This window comes from Anticarsia gemmatalis, chromosome 3 (assembly GCF_050436995.1).
Source record: "Anticarsia gemmatalis isolate Benzon Research Colony breed Stoneville strain chromosome 3, ilAntGemm2 primary, whole genome shotgun sequence".
Taxonomy (NCBI): domain Eukaryota; kingdom Metazoa; phylum Arthropoda; class Insecta; order Lepidoptera; family Erebidae; genus Anticarsia; species Anticarsia gemmatalis.
Genome location: NC_134747.1, coordinates 9,358,137 through 9,384,148, shown reverse-complemented (window position 1 = coordinate 9,384,148; position 26,012 = coordinate 9,358,137). Strand labels below are relative to the sequence as shown.

Sequence of the window (26,012 nt, the reverse complement as noted above, 5' to 3'; positions counted from 1 at the left end):
TAGCTTGTACGTTAATCTTAGTAGAGAAGACAGAGATATGAGTAAAAAATACTAACCGTGAATATGAGGGAAGGAATGGGTGTTTGTTTCTTGATATGGAACAGTGAGAAGAACTGCGGCATATGTCCCTCCTGAGCGCCGGTGGCGAAGAGTCGCGCCGAAGTGAACAGTACACCGTTGACTCCACCGAAGGTTGACAGCGCCACGAACACTGGGATCACCCAGCTCCAGACACCGAACAGACGGTCACCGAACACCTGAGAAATTATAAAAACGCGTTAATTAAAGTACTATAATAATAAACGAAATACTTAGATTTATACATGAAGGGCTAGTAGTTTAGCGAAAACTGTGCTATTTTTTTTTTGTAAAACAGTTTTCGCCTTTTGGGTCCTCCCTAAGCGACGAATTAAAGCTATCTCAATGGGCGACTAAAATGCGGACAAAGCATTTGCATGCTTTATTTCATGGTAAGTAATGTTACGAAGTACTTATCTAGTTACTTAAGGACCTTATTAACACGCAACAATATCTATTAAATTCGTGTCTATCCAGAAATAGCACGTTAACAAGGTCATGTAGGTAAATCTTCCTGATAAGTAATATGTATGTTAACAGCACAAACAATTTACAACTTTATCAAACGAGATGAGGTCGGCGGAGCACCCTATTTCTCGTCTAGTAAGTTCCCATTTATCATATTAAGTACCTACATTATTACAACACAACAAACTGTCCCTATTTTACCTATCTTTGTGTCTATTTTTGTATTTGGTTAGCCCAAAAAGTACCTTAATTAAAGGGCATGGCTTTAATGAACAGATATCAATAGATTACTGCGATAAGTATCTGCCTGATATGCCTAAATATACTACACTTGAACAGATCGTTAATAAGAAAGATTAGTGCTGAAATTAAGGATTATTGGCGAAGGTAGCAAACGATAGAAGCTGCATATGATGATATGACGATCTAATAAAATAAAACATTCTCAATATGTAATGAGAGCCGCTGCAAATGAGATCATAAAAATACTTGTCATATGAGATCGTGTGCGTGATAGCATAGTAAAGTAATATTTTAGCTAGTGTAGTGAAGATGATTAATTTTATGAAACGAAATAATAATTAAATAGATATGAGTACCTAGCTTCCTTAACATTTATCGGAATAGGCACTAACTGAGATAAGGAAGTCTAGAGCACATAAGGGAGCCTATTTACATAATATCGGCGTAGGTATCAACCTAGAAGTAAGCTGATTTAAGTTAGCTAACAATTTAATATTCTAGAAAAAAATAAAAACAATGCGATGTTCATTATTGTAAAGTTACGAACTTTAAAAAAAATATTGTAACGAAAGCAACATATGTTTTAGGATAATCAAATCGTTGGAATGAAAAATAAAAATACTCTAATTTTTTTATGATATCATATTTTTAGAAATTCATTTCACTTATGAGTTATGAGTATGGGACCGCTGGCGCCCTTACAATTTCAATACTACCTAAGGATCTCTAATTCACGTATCACTATCAAAGCCATTGAAAATTTCTTGGGACAAATCAAAGGAGTTAATAAGTATATGACTATGATGACCCATCGAACTTAACTGGTAGACAGGAATATTCCAGTCTCAAGCAACAGATAATGTCACATTGTTGCATTCTGTCAACTACACGTCTATTATCGGACACATAACACTGCGGGACATAAATCACTGTTTCATAATATATTAGACTTGTTGTCAATTAGATATGTACGAAAATAGTAGAACGGACTTCATTTGCAAAACCCCTGCAGATAAGTTCGCAATTCCGATATTTTTTTTCACAAGATTTTTCCATAGATTTATCTTTCCCTGCATCTACGCTCTACAAACTGTGTTCTAAACTTTTGTTTCAAGTATCAATATGGTAACAGTCAAATTATGATTTTTATTAATATTGTATTTTTGCGTAATTTGACGTAAAGCCCGAGTCCCCCCAAACGAATAAAACTAAAAAAAGACTGTGCTCTATGGTACCTTTTTCAATGCAGTGTGCACCTTCAGTACATCCCGCGCTTTTAAGTTTATATTATGTACTTACTCTATAAAAGTAATTTCGAAGGGATATCAGTATCTATGATCAATTAATCCGTGACCTAACGTAACATAGTAAGACCGTATTGCCTTACCTCGTAATAAACATCTAATTACATAACGACACTAATACCTAGGTAGGTACCTATTGAACTCACGACACGCGCAATATTCATTTTATTGCAATTTTCCTGCTCTTGTGGTCACTTGAAATTCCATAAGCTTGGAAGTTTAGATGGAATATTTATTAACTTGACCGGTAAATACCGGAAATGTACCTACAAGATGACTAAGTTTACCTATTAAAAAATATTTATAGATTCATCCAAAATTCAGGAGTAATCTTCAACCATAATGATATATAATACCACAGAATATAAATATTTTATTCTTATGACAAAAGTTTAACCTTTAAAAGTTCTTAAGGCTGGTAAAACACTTGTTTCTATGAAACTTTAGACTTATAGTCTTGTGCTAATTTTTCAACGATAAATAAGGTGTTATTAGATCTGTTTATAAATTATAATATCAATGACGTTAACATTGTCCGACGTTTATCTTTAAAGGAAACGAGAGGTTCCGTAAATAGATTAAATAAATATGCAGTTATTGCTACAACAAAGTTAGTAACGATGACTGGTGTCGCAAATGTCAGGGTACTTACTAGTTAGTTATATTAGCATTCCATACTTGTGTACGTTTTATTACTAGGCACAATGTCGTGTAAGGCTTGCTACACATATATTCGACAAATATTGCCAAACCGAATGTGCCGATATTCAGTTCGGCAGTATTTGTCGAACAACAAAAGCTACTCGAAGCAATTACTGCACTTGATCGGCTTATGCCAATCGGGTCGTTCCAGTCGTCATAATTCGGTTTAAACATTCAGATGCGGCGATGTCGAGCGGCATTTTCCCCAAACATTCACCTACATATATTTCATCTTGCCTCCCAGCTAGCCTGAATAATGCCTACCCGAATGTGTGAAGCAAGCCTAAACACCTCAGTGATAACCTTCGTTAGTTTCCGTTAAAACAAAAGTTAAACAATGATGACAGTGTCATGTGACTACCACGGTTCTACAGATACTAGGCGTGTTTTCAAAAAGAATATCATATTTTTCGTATCGTTGTTATGGCTAATTATTTAATCCCCGTAAACATGATAAATGCACGACGCATTTGTTTCCGCAGGCAACAGATAAACATTTAAATTATTAATTAACCAATTAGTAAATGGTAGGTATAGTGGACTCATATAGTGTGTTCGCTCGCTCCCACCTCAGCCTTCTAACCTAACCTACCCATGTCGGTTTGCCCAAAACTTCTTCTTTATAACTATATTACGGTATATAATTATATCCCTAGGGATACGGCTGTTACGGCTTTATCTATCTTACTGCGACATATATATAGAGTGTATAAATGATCAGTCAGCATGTCAGCCTAAAAATTTAAACGTTCTTACTAATAACAACAAAGAAGAGACACAAAAGCTTTAGCGTCTTTGCATAAAGCCATTGTTAATCACGTTTTGGCTTTGTTTATCTCTTTTTCATCAACAAATCATTAAGTAAGTTGTGTATGACTTACCGCGGCTACAGCTGGGTTCGACCCCATTTCCATCTTGGTGACGACAGCGAAGTAGGCCAAGTTCGCCATCACGTAGATAATAGTCACCATCGGCATGGCTATCCATATCGCGCGAGGCAAGTTCCTGAAATACCACACATTACGACATATTACGCATTTTATTTTTATCACCCACTAAAGTTATAATAGCGCGTCTATTAAATCCAATGATTATTAAAATAAATTTAATAAACTACACTTTATACTTTGTCGACGAAACCTAATTTTTCGAACCGAACCAAAAAAAAGTCTGTCAAAGATTTTTTCGGAGGACCTACTCGTACTCAATGCTAATGATTTACCTATTTATATTCCCTATAAAGTAACTTATAATAACTTTTCCATTTTCGTAAAATCCATTGAGACAAACAACTAGGAACTACTTTACTGAACCACTTATACGAAACACTAAAGCTACGTTTTTATCAGTCAGTTTTGTTTTCCAGCAGAGTGGAGAGAACAGAAATTTCTTTGTCAACAAAATCTAACCAAAAAGTTTTTGGTACGTAGCAGGCAGGTACATACTTAGGTAGTTTAAAATTGTTAAAAAACAGGTCACAGTCACTACTGATTTAGAAAATGATAAAACGCATGCAACGCAATGAAAACGACGGATATTGGATGAAAGCCAGCTGCCATAAAACTTATATTAATGTAATTCGCAACTTATCCGGGAACTGTTCGTAAAATAATACATTTGTTAGTCACCGCAGTACTAACATCTCTTAGAACAACTAGCTTCTGATCGCAACTCCGTTCGTAAAAAGATTTGCGACAGTAAAAAGTATCCTATGTGATAGTCCAGGCTTTAAAATTAAATTATCTTTGTACTAATGTGTAATATGTTTTAGTAGTTTTGGCGTATTAACAAACATATGTACACACATTTATCCTCAAAATCTTTCGCATTTATAATATTATGAGAATGGTAGAGTTCCTACATGTTTTATGAAAAGGCGTACAAACAATATTGTACACGTTATTATTTCGTAATTTAAACTAATGTGAGAAATGTAAATCCAATTACAAACTAAATCCAATATTACCTGAAAATATTATAATACGCGCGAGGTTTGTAGTAGTGCGTGTAGTCACGGAATGAGAGTAATGTTTACATTTTCCATTTAACTTTACAACTGAGTGAAAAACGTGTTTTGAGAGATGCCTAGTTTAAATAATTATTCAAAGTTTAAATATTTTCGAGGCAAAGTTTAAGCGTTGTGTACCTATATTTATAGCGCAGGTTAATGCGAACCTATACGTCAAACGAAACAAATATGTGTTTTGACATGGTAAAGTCCTATATTTTCCCTGGTCTTAAGTGTCAATATTTTTAACTTTTAAACCAATTTTCCCGAAAATATAAGTGTATCATAATATGAGAAAGAAAGCCGTATTGTGATAACACGGCTTGTAGCAGCAAAGAATAGAATCGACTTATCAGATCGCCGTCAACCCACATCAGTGCGAAGTGCGGACTAATGCCCATGAATAAAACATGTAATAAGGAGAGTGTTCACTTGCAATCCAGATAAAATGCTGGCCAAGTGTACGGTGCTTTAACTTTTTCAATTTGTAAACTAACCAACTGGAAAATATGGTACATTGAAACTCTTATCGCGTTCTCCAGCGATGATGCCTTGCCACCCTACTGCAAAGCCCGGACGTCAAACAATAGGGGTGTTTGAAGAACACTCTAGAAGGCCACTTCTAAAGGATCCTAGATCCGAAGTGCAAATCTACGCCATTACAATACCAAATTGTCGATCTTGACACCAATCCTCTATTTGCTCCACATAAATGACGCAACCCGTACGTGTATTGCACAGACTACGTAAAACAAAACGTATGTGTAAAAAAATAGTTAGTCACTATGTCCTTCGGTATGGCACGATTCTTGTTATTTATCTAGACGAGTTACAGGGAGAAAGATTTACAAGGTATACGTAGCGCACGTGTTTCCTTACAAATCATGCTAGTTAAGAGAAAAGTTCGATTATCTTGCTTCAAGCTTTTATTGTTGGTGTTATGTATTGCGCTTTACGAGATCTATATGATATCTGCAACCATTTATTAACGTAGAATGCTTCATCTTCAACGAAATACTTAAGTTTTTGAACCTACCGAAAAAAATGTTATTATTACCTTACCTTATTCTATAAGATAGTCGTGATACCTAGAAGTATAGTGGAATCAACCAAAACCGTAAAGTTTCCTCAAAAACTTCGACTTACTTGTATGGATCCTGTAGTTCTTCAGTGACAAAATTGAGATAGTTCCATCCTCCAAACGCAAACAGCCCAGAATAAAATGCAAGAGCTATATTCTCAGCATTGTAGTCTCCTGCAAATGCATTTTCGAAATTTTCCGTATGTCCTAGAACAAGAAAAACAAATCAGTTACCTACATAAAAAATAATTGCCTACCTATTTATACGTAGATTCGAATTACCTAACAATTATTAATGACGGTGTAGTTATCAACTTACGAGTTTGACCTCTGACCTTTGACCTTTCTTATCGTTCAAAATGTCTTATCTTAATTAAAATAAAGTAGAAAATGTTTAAAACTACAGTTATTGACTCATTCAATTTGTCACCAGTTGTCATAGTGTTACGATGTAGGCAATTTTGACTGATTATACTTGAACCCAAATTGTGATAATATTATCAGGTTGGTCATAACAATTAAACTTTTCAGTTTTCTTTCTCATATTATAATAACTAGCTTTTACCCGCGATTTCGTCGGCTGAATTTTCCCATGGGAATGCGTCATTTTCCCGGGGTAAGAAGTAGCCTATGTCCTTTCTCGGGTATCAAAATATCTCCATACCAAATTTCATGCAAATTGGTTCAGTAGTTTAGGCGTGATTGAGTAACAGACAGACAGAGTTACTTTCGCATTTATAATATTTAGTATGGACTTTATTATTTTTGTGTCGTATCTAGTAAAGACAAACCGCATCTTTCTGATTCAAGGTTATTCCAATCCATATTACCGTGGTCACAGTTTAAACTGTTGACGATGTTCGCAATCGATAAATTGGCTACACATCCTGATATCGAGCAACTACTGTAGTCCGACAACTTAGTATAGAACCTAATGCACGATCTATTAAGATTAAAGGTAATAATTTGGTGTATCAAAGCCTTTGAGCCACTAACGTTCTCAATTCTGGGCGTTGTATACCTCCAATAACAGCGAACTCAGCAAACAAAGCTCTCTACTAAGTTCTTGGACTATAACTCCTGAATCACAGCCTAACAATAAGACAATAATACCTAGTAATACGTACATTAATAGAGGTATGATAATGGACATTAAGGTATCAAAGCATTTTACTTGCTAATGCCATAAATATGGAATGAGAATCAGACTTTCAGACTTCTATCAACGTCAGTGTTGATGTATCAGTAATTTATTGCGTATACATAATATAAGAAACGCCGAGCTTTCGATACATAAATCATAATGTAAGACTGTATGCAAGCATTCATTGATACGTTCGCTATAAATTAGCCGATGACAGTGACGATAAATGACCGGTTGTCATCGGTTATCATGAGGAGATTTTAAAACAGAAGGTCTTTGAACATCCCAAACTCAAATGATAACAACTTCAGAATATAATCTGTGGATCACTTTGTGGGTTGTGTAGTTTTTCTTTTTTATTTATATGCAATAATTTTTAACAATAATTATAACATACTGCCGGCTTAAAGCCTTAAGGCTTTGCCCGGTTCAAGAAGTTATTTTATAAATAATATTTAAATTTTTTACACATAAACCATCCCCTTGAATGAAATCAGACAATGAAACAATGATTTTAACACGTTTAATTCTTAAATAAGTTTTTTCAATTAAATTTAAATTGCAATATACTTCATCTTAGTGTAGGTAAAGTAAGGTTTAATAAATGTTACGTTCAGCAACATGCCTTCATAAGAGGTTTAGTATTGACTACAGTATCACCTTCAATTAATTAACTTACCTATTGGAAAGGAATGTAAATATTACCTTAGAGCTTTCTACGACTTTCTACATGCATCAGTTCATCTTCTACGATATAACATAAATTGACAGAAAATTGAGTACAAGTATCTACCTACTATCAACATGTAGATAAGTGTATAACGCCCGACTCCGTCCGCGTGGTCTAAAGTTATATGGTGTATTACCCGCATAGTTCCCTTTTCCATGTGATTTAGCGGGATATAAACTATCCAATGTTTCATCTAGAGTTTCATATCGTCTTAGTACAAAATTTCATCGAAATTTTTTCCGTAGTTTAGACACAAACACGAAGTAGACAAACAGGCAAAGTTACTTTTGATATACATATACTATTAGTAGGGATTGAAAGAGCCAATGACTATAGAAGCAAAATATACTTAGATACACAAATACTTCGCTAATAGTTTAATGTTGTAACTAAATGCTGATTAGTCAGTCCTCGCCCACATCCTTTAACGCACTCATTGAATTTAATATCCCGACACGTGGACATCTTGCACTTATGCCAAAACATACATACCATGTCTTACAATTTTATTAGCCGGAATAACTATGGATAATTTCAAAACATCTGTTAACATTCTTATACAAAATTTAGCAAAAAGTTGTTTATTACTCAAAAAGGTATCGACAAAAAAGGGGGCCAAATCGTGATGTTATTCGTCGTCCATTTTTGAACCAAAGAGTTACCTAGAAGTTCTCAGAAAAAGGGCTCCAGCACAGTTACGAGGAATGCCGATTCTAAAAATAAATCAACGCCATTAACTGTCGAATGTGTTGAATGTCGTTTAGCTGATACAATATGTAGATAAGAAGGGTTTAATAGGAACTAAGTAAGTACTGTGATTATTTTTATATAAATGTCATCGGACTGTGACAATTTAAAAAAAAACATAAAAACTTTTCAAAGGTAAAAATAAGAAATTGTTCCTCATCCTCAAAAAAAGTTTTTCAGATATATCAATTATTAGCTACAGATCAATTGATTCGAAACTCTATAAATATCAATTACTTATTTGGTTCTAGGCTGGTTTATACTTTTACTTAGTTTTTTAACGAGCCCTTTATTTTTCGATCTCATAATAAATGTTCCATTTCAGTCTTCCATTTCATTAATTCATCATGATATTATACTATACAACACATTCATCAGATGATAACGTTTAATTCAAAGAGGCATGATTCTCAAGTTTCTCGGTACATTAATTATCCCATAATGATGTTGGAGACATAGCTGACATAGTACACAAAGGACTGATTATGAGCAACCTTCGTACATCAATCATTCTATCAGTTGACCTACCAATGGTATATCTAAAGACTCGACCGATACACGAGTTTCTCCTTCTTATCGCTGCAATCTTCCTGCTTCAATGTTAATAGATACACAACTTCCGCGGTTTAAGAATTCAATTTTTATATTTAAATAAACGTTATAAAGATTCTTTATTTCGATTAATTATCTTATGTCATTATCATTCCTTAGTAAGCATTATTGATTAAATGGTAATTTATGTCAAAGCGTATGCGCATGCATTTGCATAACTTTAAACAAAGCTAGAAACATACTTTCAAGTTTAGTCTCAGCTTTACTTAAATTGCCGGTTTCTCTACTTCTGGATAGATGGTCAGCACACAGTTTATCAGAGTGAATTTTGGCAGTCGTTTTCATAAATTTTTGACACTTTAACTAGCAGACAGGTTATCTAACACTTACTTACAAGCTTTTAAACAAGCCCTTATGTAAATTCTTTCATATCAAATGATTTAAAAATAATAAATACTATAATGAATTCTAATGAGTTTACTTAAGTTTCCTAACTTACCCATGCAGATGTAGCAGATGCCAGAGATAATGATGACGACGAGCGCCAACAGTTTGGACGACGTGAACACATCCTGAATCCTCATAGTCCACCGGACGCTGATGCAGTTGATAGCAGTTAGCAAACCTGAAAACATACACTATATTACTACTAGGTATTACATAGATAACTAGCTGACTCGCGCAACTTCGCTTGCATCCCATAAGAGAATGGGTAAAAATTTTCCCCGTTTTTGTAACAATTTTTACTGGTACTCTGCTCCTATTGCTCGTAGCGTGATGATATATAGCCTATAGCCTTCCTCGATAAATGGACTATCTAACACTGAAATGATTTTTCAAATCGGACTAGTAGTTCCTGTTTCCTGTTTATAATATTAGTATAGATATAATATTAGTATAGATATAATATTAGTACTTATAGATGATCAGCCTGCTGTCAAAGATGCACAAGCCGGCCAAACATGGCTTAACAACTCTTGCCTTAATAGATAACAGCCGGAATTGACGTTTACAAAGATCTCAAGAGTGGAAAAACTGAGCGGCCACCCATGCATGGGGTGCCCACACCATGGGTTGCTTAACCCAAAGTTCGTTCAAAGACCGGTGAGCGCGACTGACTATAAAACGCTGCTGATCATAACACAAAGTTCTCACGCAATTTTTAATTTATTTTATTTTTTATTTCTTATTATAATTAACATATTAATCAGGGTAACTCGTTTGAGCAAATTTTTCTATACATAATGATATTGCATAACATTACAGATATAAACAGCATTTTTTTTATTCTGCTCTAAGAATGCAAATTCTGTAATTATCCTGACACGTTTTATAATAGTTACTAGCTGACCCGCGCAACTTCGCTTGCGTTACATAAGCGTTAAAAATTTTCCCCGTTTTTGTAACATTTATCAGTGGTACTCTGCTCCTATTGGTAGTAGATTTCCTCGATAAATGGACTATCTAACACTGAAGAATTTTTCAAATCGGACCAGTAGTTCCTGAGATTAACGCGTTCAAACAAACAAACAAACTCTTCAGCTTTATAATATTAGTATAGATAAGTAGATAAAAAAAAATAACTTTACTTTAAACACTTCTAGGATAAATAAAAAAGCAGTGTATGTCAATAAAAAAGATCAGAATAATAACAACGAATGGAAGTCACTGCGGGTCTGTAAAGAGATGAGGTGTTGCGAAGGTTGTTTTGTAAATAAAATTCAAATCAGGCACATGTACTACACGCAAACGTTGTTTTGCTAGCAGAAGGATTATAATTTAAAATGTAGGATCAGAAAATAGTTGAAAACATTAAAGTATAAATAGAAAAATGTCCAGACTATTGCAGATAATCTTTTGTAACGTGTGGACTGGAGTGCTGTCCAAGAAAAACCGAGAATTGTATTGAGTTGTAAAACAATGGCTTTATATAACATCTGTACTGATTTCGCTTTCAACTGATCGTTTATTTTTAATGGTTCATCTTTCTTGCAGACGGACAAATGGTGCAAAGTTGTTTCGGCATTTAGGCATCGACAAATATTTGCTGAAAGATAAACTCTGTCTCGAGATTCACGTTATCTGACACCCATCCCACATCCAGACGAGAACGAGATTAAATTAAGCTGCTTATTGTAAAAATAGATAGTGTTTCTTTATTTAAGTCAGAATATTTGATAATAGTACATTTACACATAGACTACTTGCCTGCCATAATGTCAGCGTAATTTGCTGAGCAAAAAAAATTAACGAAAATTTAAATATGTATTAAATCCATACTAATATTATAAATGCGAAAGTAACTCTGTCTGTCTGTCTGTCTGTCTATCTGTCTGTCTGTCTGTCTGTCTGTCTGTCTGCTACTCTTTCACGTCTAAACTACTGAACTATTGGTTCAGTAGCAGTTGCATGAAATTTGGTATGGAGATATTTTGATACCCGAAAAAGAACATAGGCTACTTTTTACCCCGGGAAAATGACGCATTTCCCGGGAAAATTCAGGTGGCGAATGAAGTCGCGAATAATAAATATTATAATGACATTGAATTAACAAAATTCCGTTGTCATGGCAACTGTTTTAATGGCGGATATGCCTTAGCGCGACTTCGTTATATTACGACATATATAATTTTGAGAATATTTTTCGTGGAAAAAAAAGCATATTTTATATCACCACGCTACGACCAATAGGAGCAGAGTAACAGTAAAAAGTGTTACAAAAACGTGGAAAATTCTGACCCATTCTCTCTTATGTGACGCAAGCGAAGTTGCGCGGGTCAGCTAGTACAGTTTATAAGTGAATAAAATACCAATAAAATAAATCGACAAAGGCAAGGCTTCCCCGAAAATTCAAACATAATGTGGATAGAACGGGTCTTTATCTATGTTCTGATTAAAATCAAGATAACGATACTCTCACTTTTGAATCATATAAATTTATTTCGAACTTTAGTCAGACTTATTTTATCAGTATAAAATATTATCTACATACTCGATCTAACAAAATTCTATTTGTATCTTGAAATAAAATCTAGTTCTTGACTACTCGTGTTTTGTTACATTTTATGCTTATGCAAATGTTATGCAAAGTTGTCTACGTCAATCAACTAAGCAAACCTAAGCAGTCTATTTAGTTGCAACCGTATATCAATTTTCCCAATTATTTGAACTCTACCTTAGTGCTTTGTGTTTCTTATCACGCAATCCTTAAGAGTAAAGATTTAATTAGTTCGTAATAATAAATTCAACTTTTTTAAGGCTTATTAAGTACGCAAAGTCTCATTACTTAAACTCAATGCAAATTGCAATTTATTGGCCAAAGAGTCACGCGGAACCAGTTCTTCAGGAATCTGTAGATTATGATCGGAAAGATAGAATCTTAATGAATGCAAAATCAAAATGCTGCTCTATTTAATACATATTTGTATTTTAATCAATAAGTGACATATAAAAAATAATACACGGATTATATATTATTAATTTAATTTAATTTAAAGGATGTTTGATGACAGTTATTTTTATGCTAAGAAACTTATGTAAATATTTTAATTGGCAATTAAAACGTTAATTCTTGTGTCTACCAGGCCTATTAATAATGGTGTTGTAGATATCAGCTTGAAAATGTTAATGATAATTGGGATTCGTCAAGTAAACAAGTTATTAGAATCTACTTACAAGAAGCTAAGCAACTTTACGATAGTTTCAAGGTAAAATGTCCAACTTTATGGCTATGTTTATGTTATATTTTACCTCTGTAGTTGTTTAACTGTAGTTGCAGATTTTCTTCAACAAATATTAATATGCGTGCGATATTAGATTCATTTAATAGTGGGAAAGTTGATAATTTCATTAGTAAGTTTAATCATGGACTTGTTCTTTTGTAGTTTTCTCAAAAATTTGGACCTTTTCAGCTTTATTACTAAAATTTAGGAAATAAATAAACGTAATAAATAAGAGAGTCGTCTAACTCTCGGCGAACTTGATCTGATTATTTTACTCGTAGGTTTGATATTCTCAGCATATATCAAATTTATCAACACTAATAACTAATTTACTCGAACATCTCTCGCAGATTCGAGAAAGCAGTTCATTTTCAATCGCGTCTGTCACAAGTAATTGGGTTAAGTGAAGTTTCTGAAGTGAAGCCGGCAAGCGCCTCAGGCGCGACGCAATCAAAGAATTAAAGGCTTTTCTATTGACTTTTCATTGGCTTTATTATCCCCGATAGACGTCTGTTATCTTTTGATCAAAATCACTTTTATTCTCAAGCAATCATTTATCCCATTTTTTAATATCTTTACCCGTTTATTTATGAAACAGAAAAGAAATGAGAGAATAAATGGCGCCTATAAGCAATTATAACAATAAAAACATGTTTGTGTTTACATAAATTACTCGGGAATCCCCAGGCCCTTGCGTTTTATAAAGAATGTTATAAATTATGATTAATGCCGGGTTCTTCGGTGCATACTAAAAAGCCTACATCGAATAAACACTTCACATGGAACTTCATTGAGGAAAATATTTTATGGGTTTACGATTAGTTGTATTTTCCGATACACCGGTGCACGTGATTATATAACTCGTTACCTATATTCCAATGCGTATTTCTATTAGACTGATAAACTAACTCAAACCGTACCTACACCAATGTACTTTACTTACCCCCGGTTTCTCAGTACATTTAGCGGTAGTTTATTCATTCAATAGCGTTTTTTTATATGAGTTTAAACGCTATTGAATAGATAAACTACCGATAAATGTACCTCAGAAACCGGGGGAGCGTTTTTTTTTTATTATTTAAAACTAGGCATTAATAAGTTCCGCGGCAATGCACTAGTATATTATTCAGGTACACCACAGGGCTGTACCTATTAACCCTGTATAATGTAAGTAGGGACTTCTACCGTTAGTTTACAAATTGCACGTACGTTGCATTTATCTAAAATAGTAATGAAAAAGGGTTAATCATTCATTCAATCATTAGGAAACAGGGTTAAAGGGTTGGTAATCAATTTCACATTAGTCTAGTTAGCTATGTTTTATTTAGTTCAAGATAATCACCGTACGGAATGCTTAATCATTAAGTAAGTTCTAATCATTACTAACGTCTTTAATTTAAGTGCTATTATCATTTAGACGTATTATTATTCTAAGAAACTAATTTAGTACTTTGGTAAAACTGCATGAAAACATAATAATATATGCAAGTTAACGCAAAAGTTAATAGATTTCTTTTAATTTTTTTTTTTGACACCTCATGTAGCCACTCGCGGACAGAATTATTTCCTACATAAATAAACAAGTTGTTAGCTAGTGAGAAAAATAGAGTGCAAAATAGCTTTGATTAACAAGCATTCGTTATCATAATAAGGAATGATGGTTACTCAAAGCTATTTTTTACGTTCTAAGTCACCTTGTCTACGATGTCGACCATTCACTAGTACATTGGTACTGATGCTTTTATACTCTGCCAATAACTTCTTTAACAGAATAATTAAACACTTAATATTATTTTAAATAGTTTTTATATTTTAAAAAGGTCAAAACCCCAGATAATGACCGACAGTTTTGTATATCATATCGCGTAATAAGTTACTCGAGTTCATCCGCCAAATAATTATTTATCAATTCAGAATAAACCTCCATCATTTCTCATTCGGACTTTTTACTCTCTTTGTGCATTGATTTTAAATCACGGCTCTTGTTTTCAATACACCGGTTCCTGACATTGTAACAACATTGAAAATAAAAATACTGGTTTATTCATACAGTATGTTGGTTCTAATGAATAATGCACGGGTACGTTAATCACTGCAGCGGGCCGCAAGTTACGTTGACATACATTCTCTTCACACGTAATGAACTGGCCATTAAGCCATGTTATCAGCACTGTATTTTTACGCGTAAATACAAAAATACTACCATAATTATAGTCCAGCAACATAGTAGAGAGCCTCGATTCTTGGTTTGCATCGGTGACCCGCGGGCTTATGCAGTTTGGAGAATGTCATTCGTGCATGCCAAGGCTCTCTATTACGTTGACGGACTATACAGATCAACCTTTACCAGATAACGTTTTACCTAGCACATAAGCTGGTAAGAACAATTTGTAGGACCAATTTTACCGTTGTGGATGCTAAATAAAGTGAATTTTATAACAAGAAAATCCCGGTGTAGCTGCAAATTAAACATAATAATAAAATAATGTTACAGGTGTGTGTCAACTGTGTGGCTCTACATTCAAAAAGTACTTGTTTGAAATAAAACCGGTATCTTAAAAATAGATAAAACGATATCAACGAATTAATAGCACAAGAGTAGATTTGTCAAATGTTTTGAGTATTAGTAGATAAGTGTATCATGTTACAAAATTATCCCAATTCGAGCACCGTTTCAAAGAATAATAGTTTAGAGATGACTAATAAATGAATGAACATAAAATATGCGTAGTATCCTTATCTAATATATTATCGCAGTAAAAATTAAAATTAATGTGTTTAGAAAAAACTCTCTTAATTACTTGCGATAACACTCGATGACCTCTCGTAAGAAAAGTGCGAGCAACTTGAATGAATTACCTACAAGTTTAAAAAGGCATATCTCACATTCAGTAGGTAAGACTTGTGCCCTTTTAGAAATTGCACATTGATTGTATGTGTTACTTTAGTTGAGCGTAGTACTCTGTGCAATTCCGCTTTCACTACGAGAAGTCGATGATTGTTTGCGCAAACAATGTGGTCACATGAGTTGTGACCGGGGATCGAAGACGTTCCCAACGGACAGTAAACAACATTGATAGTTTTCTAATGAAATACTACGTGACTACGTAAACTTGCGTATAAGGTCGTACTGTAACTGTATACGAAGCGTACGCATGAAAATATCTAATCGCTGTTACATTTTCAAATCGTACTTCTTCGTACAAAATTATCAATGGAAAATTGCTATTAGTCAACATCAACAATATAGTGAATGTGAGATTACTTAGAAGTTTATACCTATACAACATTTATTGCTGTATTTTCATTAATAAAATTCCTTTTAAAAATGTGAGAGTGTATCTTTGACGCTGACCGTACCAACCTATACTTTTAAGGGTAACTTGTTTGCACGAAGACATTACTTTTGATCAACAATAAGTACCTACACAGTGATTGTAAAATAACTTTACTGTTAATAAACAGCACCATTTATACTACTATTATTGATAAAAATGCTGTTTTCAACAGTATGTAACAGTGTTAGTACTATACAATCATAATTTAGCTTATGTCTGTACATATTCGTACCGGGAAGCGAGACGGCTGTGTTCCTTCATTAAGCATCGAAGTCAAAAGTCAATGTGTTCACAGTCTGCATATTTAGCAATTACATTTCAAATACTCGGCGTCTGCTGTTAATGACTTGGCTACTTTAGGGACGCAGCATGTCCCTAATGATTGTCTAGTCTTTGTTAATGTCACTCAAAATTAAAGGATCGTGAAGTTAGAGCGATATGTTTGTGTTTGCAAATTCATTATTTCTTTTGACTATAAAAGGGGTGCGGAATTATCTATGAGAGTTGCTCACCCTCAGTTTCTCAGTACATTTAGCGGTAGTTTATCTATTCAATAGCGTTTTTCATATGAGTTTAAACGCTATTGAACAGATAAACTACGGCTAAATGTACCTCAGAGACCGGGGGTTTATCTTTATTATGAGTCTGTATAGTCCCACTGCTGGACAAAGACCTCCTCCATAGTTTTCACTGTAACCTATCTCCGGCAGTTTGATTCCATTCTGAATTGAAGGTGTTAAGCTCTATTAATTTTAATAGCTAATTAGGTAATTATAATGATTAAATGTATTGGCTGAGTATAGTGAACTTTGATGGAAGGTCATCCAAAAATTTAATGTCGGGGATAATAAAATAAAGGTCAATAATTTCAACAAATTCTAGTTACTATTATTTAATACCTACATACTTGGTATGTACTATACAATAATATCGCGCTGATATAATTTATTATTACTTAAAATAAATACTGTTATATTTCTGCTTTACTTATTGCTGATTTCAGTATTATACGACAATCAATATTTAGAAGATTTGCAAACACCAAGCATGTAACTATTCAATCAATACTCCATGGTTTTTCTATGATCTATAGGTAGTAAGTTTTTTTAATAACTCTTTGATTAATACACTTTTTATGCAGTGTTGTTAAGGGCGCGTACTCTATAAAAACTCGTTTGAGGGCCTATTATATAATTAGAAAGTAACGATAAGCTTAGTGAAATTGGAACGTTATAACGAGCAATACATATTTATAACACTTTATTGCAGTTAACTTTCGAAAACTTTTAAAATAATTGTTAAGTAAACCGTTGGAAAATGCATAACAATGAAATGGCATTTACTAAGCACAGAGATTTAGCATTACTTTTCAATGTATCGATGATGCATTCTGCAAGCATTCTGGGAACGTTCCCGATGGACAGCGATGTAGAGAATTACTACGACGCACTTTCTATCCTCTATTTGTCTTTTGTTCCTTTCAATATTGTCTGATTAGTGTATATTTTCACAATTAAATAACTTTAATTTAACCTCGAGTTCGACGTTTTGTTTTTTCTAGATCTTAGCTCATCTTTCATCTTCAATTTGTACCAATTCAGACTGTCAATTTAATTCTGATTTGCCATTATTAAATGTTCTATCAGTTATGAAGAGTTAAAGGAAATCATTTCTTATTATGTCTATTAAGATTGACATTATGCGCGAAGTCATTGCCGAAGATCAAATGTATTAGACACAAACGAAAATCAGTTCGAAGCGTTAAAAATAGATCGATCAATTTATGTTAAGACATTCATTGGTCTAGTTATTGAAGAGAGTCTACACTTTTTGGTAAAGATTACATTATTTTACACACAATGGCTCTCTTTTCAGAGTAATAGGTAGGCATCTTCTTAGTTTCTAAATCAAACCAGGTAGTTTGGGAGATATGCGAGTTCTACCAAACCAATAGAACTCTATAAATGCCTAGAAAGTACCTAAAAATATGCATTCTAGAAAACGGTCTAGACATTAATAAATAGACTGAACTCGAGGACGATCTGTCGGAATAAATCAATTCGCGACAAATATATTCGCGGACACAATTGTGAATTGCAATGTCGATTCATACGACTCCAACAATAGATCGATCTGTGTATGACAAATATATTGCTTGCTTTATGTTGTTTGAATAGTCTGAATAACTAGTCTAACCTACTTCCGACTAACTTTACTAGGAACACAGTTGTCAGACTATGTTCCATGTGCCCCAGCCCCCCATAGGTTTACACAGGATGAAAGTATTCGTTATTTTAAATGTTCAAAAAATATATTTGCAGCGTAATTTGTGATTCGCAGGAAAAAGAGATGATGTCGCTTGCACAGTACATACTTTTTGGTACCTGCATCGTGTAACCCTGAATCTGGGGGGTGGACGACAGACGCCTGACGTCTCCCAAGCTTCAATCTTACATTGACATAAAACAATAGCCACTTACATAAACAAACGGCAGCCAGGAGTTTGACAGCATTCTGAGGCGGATCACATTCAGGGAAGAATGGCTTCACGACATAATGTCCGAAGGTTAAAGCCACGATGGCTTGTGTCGTCGGCCTGATGATGAGCAGCGCGATCCACATGCGGAGGAAAGCTGGCAGAGGACCGAAGGCCGTGTAGATGTAGGCATAGTCACCGCCAGACCTTGTGATCGAAGTCCCTAACTCGGCGTAGCAGAGAGCACCGAATGTGGATAGCAGACCACTCACTAGCCATATTATTAGAGAGGCGGCGACGGAACTGCAACAAAGAATATTTATTTAATTGAAACTTAATATTTAATATACAACTCTGTATAAAGGCGGACTTAAAGCCAGGGGCATTTTCTGCCAGTCTACTTTAGGTATGATTAAAAGAACATTCGGTACGTTGCCAAGTAAGCGAAATGAAAAATATTCAGCAATTCTTATGCGGTAATTTGTTACTGAATAGTACCTAGGACAAAGGCAGGAAACTGATGACATAAAACTTATAACCAAATAAAATTGTTTTATTGTTTTGTAGTTTAATACTTTACAGAATTCCTCGTAGTAAAAGGTTCAAGGAAAATTAATACATCACAACAGTTATTCTTATTTTTCTAATAGAACCCGAGGTATATTTTATTCCTGGTCATTTCCATTATTTACCAAGATTTATAAGCAACATGTTGTTATAGGTATAATTTATTAATCATCAATACTTTTTAAACAATATTATACTGTTTCGGTGCTACAAATAAGGTACAAACACCTTTGCACCTTCATGCATTGTATGATAAACAGCAAAGATTATCCATTCTAGGTCACTTAAAGTTGCTGTCTTAGCTCTAAATAGGTAGCAACTCGAACAAGTGTAGCTGATACAAAGTTATTTATTGCTGAAGTATTACATACAGCCTTTTTGCGCAATCTATAGGTTTTAGGGCCACGGTCTACTAGTTTATAAGTTATGAATGAATCTAGACAATCGTGATAAACGCCATTTGAAAAACACCGTGGGAGCCTGCAGCGACGTGACTAAGTTATATTGAAATACACCAGCGATTACGTTGTTATTTAATAGCTGAAACGTAAGTCACTATCTATGAATTTGCTCTTCCTAAACGGCTTAGTTATAAGCGTACCTTTATATTTAAGAATTTTAGAGTAGGTAACTAAGTGGTTTGTCGCTCCAAAATAAATTTGACAAACTAACAAGATGGACCAGAATAATAACTTCTTAACAGGGATCGATTTTTTAATAAAAAGCCTTCTGCTATTCGAAGTCTACTTTTCTTGACCAGTACGACACTAGATATTACAAATATTAAAACCATTTTCATGACTTTTAAGTTGAGTACACCATGAAAAACCATGAAATGTAGGAACAGCGGCCGATTTTGCCACCCAGGACCTTAGGCCTAACCACTAAAAGATTGTACTTTACTACACAGTTTATTTATAGGTAGGTACTTTACATTAACAAACATTACGAAAGATTAGCCGTAGCCTCAAATTCTAAATAAATATCGTTAATTGATGACTCTATTAACTACCAAACCATCTTTAAACTGTTACGAACTTCAACGATTGCAGAAAATCAATCTCGATGTAGATAGATAGATAGTTGCCTGACTGTATTGACACTTGACAGGACAGGATAAAATTTTAGCCTTACCTATCTATATTTACTTAATGTATTTAAGCAGTATACGCGTAAAATTTTTAATCTTCCCTAATGTAAAACATTAAACCAAAAAACGAATGCGTCATCCCTAATTGATAACTAAACAATTTTGATTATATCATTGCTCGTCGTCTCCATGGCAACGGTAAACCACATGTTATGTTTTTTAATTGACGGCAAATAGCCTTGACCGTATTGCAAATTCCTACTGATACCGTTCACCATTCCACTCTCGTTAGAACTATTAAACATTGGGATCGTGTTTCAAAACATTAAAGCCTTATTCACAAGTCACAGGTGGTCACACACAATACCGTCATTGATAAAAGTTTCCAAAGTTAGTAAAGTCAATGACCAGAAAGGAAAAATCGATCATACAATAACAAACATGGATAGGTAGTAAAGTTTCGTCCGTAACGTACCTACCTACCTACTAAGTGTTATGTTACATTTTGCAACAGTATCGGTTCATTCGAAACCACCTGTATCAGATAACATCGTAAGTAGTAAGACTTCTACTACGCTGTTAGCTCTACTTATTCACAGGATACGCTTAAATTTAAATAAATATAAAAATTTTGCTAAACAGTTCGAGAATAAAAACGAGTCTTTTAAATATTAATAATTCAAATCGTAAATCATCATTAATATATCTAGTCAATGAATTAGCACTGCCTACCTACTTACATTTCTACTATTATTTTACTACATCAGCATAAACATGAAAAGAGTATCGCTGTAAAAATAAATTGAGTGGTCTAAAAAGTGCAAGAAGTTTGCAAATATAGCAACAAGTGGCTGAACAACATATTGAGAAGGCGGGAAACTTGAATACTGCTTACTTGGTGTACAGGAACACTCCTGCCGGAGATATAAAGATACCGGAACCGATAATTGTCCCGATAATGATTCCGACTCCATTAAACAATGTTATTTTTCGTTTTAAAACCACTTTGCCATCACCGGCCTGAGATTCTTCACCCATTCCGTAAAAAAATCAATCGCGTACACCGGCAAACGAAACGCACGTGGACCGATACCGCTCTCCACGCCGCTCTACCGCGCTATCACTCGACCATCGACCGACTCGCCGCCACCGAATATCTCACACGACTGACTCACTTTCTGTTACCATTTTATGGTCTGCGAAACTGGAATAGACGATATAGTGGTGACGTCAGATGCGGTGTATTTACAACGCGCCGACCACTCGGAGTAGTCGCCGCCGCGCATGTGGGGACGAGCGGAACTCGCCGAGCACCATGCGCACCGGAACAAATGCGCACCAGACAGGGACGCCGCCATCACTCGCGGGCACTCCCGACAAGGATAGAGAACGTGTTCAGTAGCCGGTGTCAAACTCACGCAGCCGGCAATATTTGAACAACTATTTTGTTGTTATTCATTGTTTAATGGGACAAGGAAGTGCGAGGATAGTAATAGATAGTTATATTAGTATCGCGGTAAATTAACTGGTAATTTGCCAATCGATCGTTGATTACAGTTGATAGTTTCGTGACGACATATTATGAAGTAGTTGCATCATATTTTAACAGAAGTTCTACAAATGCCCCATGCATTTATATAACAATTGTGGGGGAAATCACGCGAAAAGTTTTAAATGAATACAATACATCAAATTTCCAAGAAAACGTAAAGAAAAAATAAAGATCCCGACTAAGTACCGATATTTGTTCCATGTAGGAGCTATCAACAATCACACTATTTCTAACTATTCACTATTACTTCAGTAATTGATTATTATCAACACCCGTAACTGAAATTTTACGACATTGAAAATTGATAAGCGTCATGAAATATTTTTGCCTATTGCATTCAAATCTCTACGTCATCAAGTTCAGTGGCTGTAGATCTCTACGTCACGATACGACTACATCGAGAAGGCATTTAACACAATATAACGATAAAGAAATAGGTACATCTTGATAAACCTTGCACGCTTAAATTTTTTTTTTATGCATTTCTTAAGGGCTTGCAAATTCCCCAACCCGCACTTGGGCAGCGTAGTGGACTCAGGGCCTAATCCCTCTAAATCTAAGGTTACCCGACACTGGGACAGTAATGGGAAAAAACCATGCAACTATCACAGTATCATAATAGAATACTTTAGAATACCTACACAACTTTGTCAACGTAGTCAGTAAAACAACATAACAAACATGAAGAGCATGTGTTTTTATTAAAAAGCTCCCCAACAAAAATAATATGCTGAGTCGAATTTGAACATGGGACCCTTCACCAGTCAGCGCGTGTGGGGCACTGTGAAACACTGTGCAACTGTGGGTTATAAAATCACTCTATTTGCCCTATTGTATTATCAAACTTCAATCAGTGGCATTATACTATTATGTTACTACTTTGCACTTACTTACTTAATTTAAATATTATACATTTGCCTAAATGTTATATCAATACAAATTATGTTCCCTAAATAACGTTTAAACATAAGAAATTAAATGCGAAATCAGGATTTTGTTATAATTTTAGAGATGAAACAATTTAAAACGATGCAAAACTGAGGCATGAGTACCTAAGTAAGTATATTAAAATTGTAGAGCGGATACCTAATTTAAAAAAAATATTGGTAGACAGTTAGACACCTCAAGTTTTACACCTTAGTACAAGTTTTATCTATTGTAAAGTTAGTAGGAAAACATAGCTTAAAAATAATTCTCACCGCTGTAAAAATAAAGTAAGGGAAACCTGAAAATAATGCAGTGGACTGTATCTGTTTTGGCTTCAGTAAGATATTATTAGAATGTAACATACTGTTGAACGCTGCATAATAACACTAAGATAATCAAGAACAATGTACCATAGAGAACAGATTGATGTACTCACCGTCACAGTTAATGTATAGTAGTATTCATTGTAATCATGTTTTTGAAGACATCGCGGGAGACATCCTGAAATAACACGTATTTGCAGCAGCGATGCGCCCGCGCCGCGGCGCTGCCGTCGCGCGCTTATCCGACGCCATTTTCACACAATCCCCGAGCTTTCCCGCACACAGGTACGTACCTCAGTTTTCTTATTGTGACAATAACTTATTAGTGAAACAATAAAAAATATACACACTTTCATATTATAAATCAGTGCGTCTGTCCGCGTTCAGGAAATCATCTAATTAACTCTACATTTTATTGTGCCGTTTAAAAACAAGAACATTGACCCTCGAGCACACGTAATAGTTAACATGTTTTTTGTTCTTTGTGGTAATTACTGAATTCAAAAACGTTCTAACACAACTCCCCGTTAAAGTGCACTTCACGAATGTGAATAAATCATTATTAAAAGGTAAATCACTAGTTGCGGAGGGTACCGCGAATAAATAACATATAAAAGTGGATCGAGGAATGTGACGGTCATGTTTCGGTTACATCAACGCAACCACGACAACATACGGTTACCTATCGAACTGCTGCTCATAATTAATCAGTGTACTGTTCGAAAGACAATCTATTTATGTCATCATGTCCTTATTTTTTTAATAGATCAGTAAGCATCCCCCGCAGCGGCAGTGTTGCGAGACACGAGTCGTGTCGCAAGCCGTGGTGCCCTTGCACGTGCTGTCGACTCGTTACGTATCGCTCTAAAAGGTTACACAAATTCTAACAATATTTTTAAGTACAACTCAAGTTATACAAGATCAGATGACACTCATCCAAACGACGGTCGAGGGGAAAGAAGCCACCATGAATGAGACTACGAGCAAACAAGACCTCGGGAAATCCTCGAGGCCTGTCAGAAACAGGCGATACACACGGTCAGTACCTACTCCACTACAAAGATTGACATGCATGACTCATTACTTTCAGTATTCAGAATCATTTTCTTTGTGCGTCACACAAATCACCTAAATACTTAATTCCCTTTATTGAGAAATTTATAATTACATAGAACCTTGAGACGTGCAATAAGTGTAATTTATGATACTTAATACATTATTTTATGTTACGTTTCACCACTTCTGGATAAATAAAGGTAACAAGCGGAGATTTTTGTTTTGTTTTCTGACATTTTATCTATGGAAAATGGTGATAGAGGCACTTATTATTTTTTCAGTAGAATAATGTTTTCGTTGTTTACAGGAGGAGTTTAGTAGCGGGCCAGCGTCCGCAAAAAAGGCTATTCACACCAGAAATAAAGCGATATCTAAAAGACTGGCTAGTACGACGAAGAGATAACCCGTACCCGAACAGAGAAGAAAAAAAATATTTATCTCGTGAAACAGGCCTCACTTACATTCAAGTAAGTTTCAACTATTACAAACTGTACCTAATAACATTGTAAACGCGTCATTGTTTTTCGATTTTTAAACGTAGGTATCATGTTTGTGCCTAACAGCAACCTAATTGGATCGATGCCAGAAATTGCTATTTGTACATAAATAGGCACTATTTTTGTCTCTGCTTTGTTAACTAGTGTGCAACGTTTAACGTTAAGTGAAAACTAGACTGATCGAATGCAGCTAAGGATGAATTTATGAATGATATCAATATTACAGTTTATAGAAATTATTGTCACTTGATAACTTGCTCGAGTCGGGCTATTGGTACACTTATGTTAAGACATTATTAAAACACTCCACGATTTAAAACTACATTGGCACCCTTTATTTGGGTACTAAAATATAGGGTTTTGTCGTTTGCTGTCGCAGAATTTTTTTTTTATTTTAAATTTTGCCTAACACCAAACCTATCAAATTCCACACACATGCTCGGGCTATTACGGTTCTTGCACGTGTTTTGTATTATATTGTCTGTCCCATATGATTATTTATGAAGATGCTATTATTTTACAGATTTGCAACTGGTTTGCAAACTGGCGGAGAAAACTGAAAAATGTTAACATAGATAGAAATCAACAAACATGGGGTCACCTCATACGCACTTACAACGACCGTGCGCAGGGCAATGTAGAGCAATTCAGCATCTGCTCTGACGATAGCATCTGGAGCGAGTCGGACCCCACCAACCACGACGAAATGTTAGACAACGACGGTGAAATGACTGGAAGCCCCGAAACCATCACTGAATATAATCAAGAAGATTCTGATGCATCGTCAGTCAACAAAGATAAATGCGTGAATTTCAACAATAACTCCTATAAAGTGGAGCCTAACGACAACGGTATGGAACAAACTAAAACAATAACAAGTCCAATGTTGTTAAGCAAGTGGTTGGAGAGCGCAGCTAGATTTCAACCGAGCGAGTGTAACTACTCGTGGTGGGGAGACGGCAAGCGTCGGAAGCCTGACGCCAAGATACAAAGGATAACAATAAATACGCTGACACGTCACGACAGAGATGAGGTGGAGGCTGCCGTCGCACTCACAGCACTCGCGACTGCGACCGGCCGAGTCATCACACCGTGATGTACCGCGCCCAGAGTGTTTGTGATCAAGTGCCTTTTTCTATAACAATACTCGTTGTAACAGAGTAACTGCCATTATTGTTTGTATTTTTAATTAAGTTTAGTTTGCTACGTAAATAAAATTTACTGTTACGTAATGCCAATGAAATCAGTGTTGCTCAAGTATTATTTAAAGTAAGGTTCTCATACAAGCAGTGCTGCTTTATATAGTCATTAACTTTTTGATCTCTATTGGACTAAGTAGTTATAAGTTGTAACTCCAACCAAAGATTGTGTTTCAAGATTAAAATTAAATTTTGTTAATATTAGACA

The 26,012-nt window shown here is 34.9% G+C and overlaps 2 protein-coding genes across 9 annotated transcripts in view; one reads left to right on the top strand and one right to left on the bottom strand.

Annotated features, from left to right (window-relative positions):
* JhI-21 (Juvenile hormone Inducible-21) overlaps positions 1–21,551 on the bottom strand; it is a 24,171-nt gene extending 2,620 nt beyond the window's left edge. The window contains exons 1-6 of the mRNA XM_076136342.1: positions 21,146–21,551; positions 18,598–18,896; positions 9,557–9,682; positions 5,950–6,091; positions 3,677–3,800; positions 57–257 (exon numbers count right to left, since the gene is read on the bottom strand). Coding sequence (XP_075992457.1) covers positions 57–257; positions 3,677–3,800; positions 5,950–6,091; positions 9,557–9,682; positions 18,598–18,896; positions 21,146–21,288 — 1,035 coding nt within the window. The 5' untranslated portion in view covers positions 21,289–21,551. The remainder of the gene's footprint in view (positions 1–56; positions 258–3,676; positions 3,801–5,949; positions 6,092–9,556; positions 9,683–18,597; positions 18,897–21,145) is intronic.
* On the top strand, positions 19,584–26,012 carry LOC142987528 (uncharacterized). Of its 8 annotated transcripts, XM_076136345.1 has the most exons (6): positions 19,632–19,707; positions 22,812–22,858; positions 23,253–23,337; positions 23,953–24,090; positions 24,416–24,575; positions 25,129–26,012. In XM_076136345.1, exons 3-6 carry the CDS (start codon positions 23,258–23,260, stop codon positions 25,699–25,701), a joined length of 951 nt encoding a protein of 316 aa, XP_075992460.1. In that variant the 5' UTR covers positions 19,632–19,707; positions 22,812–22,858; positions 23,253–23,257; the 3' UTR covers positions 25,702–26,012. The 8 variants fall into 8 exon arrangements, with proteins under 8 accessions (XP_075992459.1, XP_075992462.1, XP_075992461.1 ...); XM_076136344.1 differs by lacking the exon at positions 22,812–22,858 and having other exon boundaries at positions 19,584–19,707; XM_076136347.1 differs by lacking the exon at positions 22,812–22,858 and having other exon boundaries at positions 19,615–19,707; positions 23,256–23,337.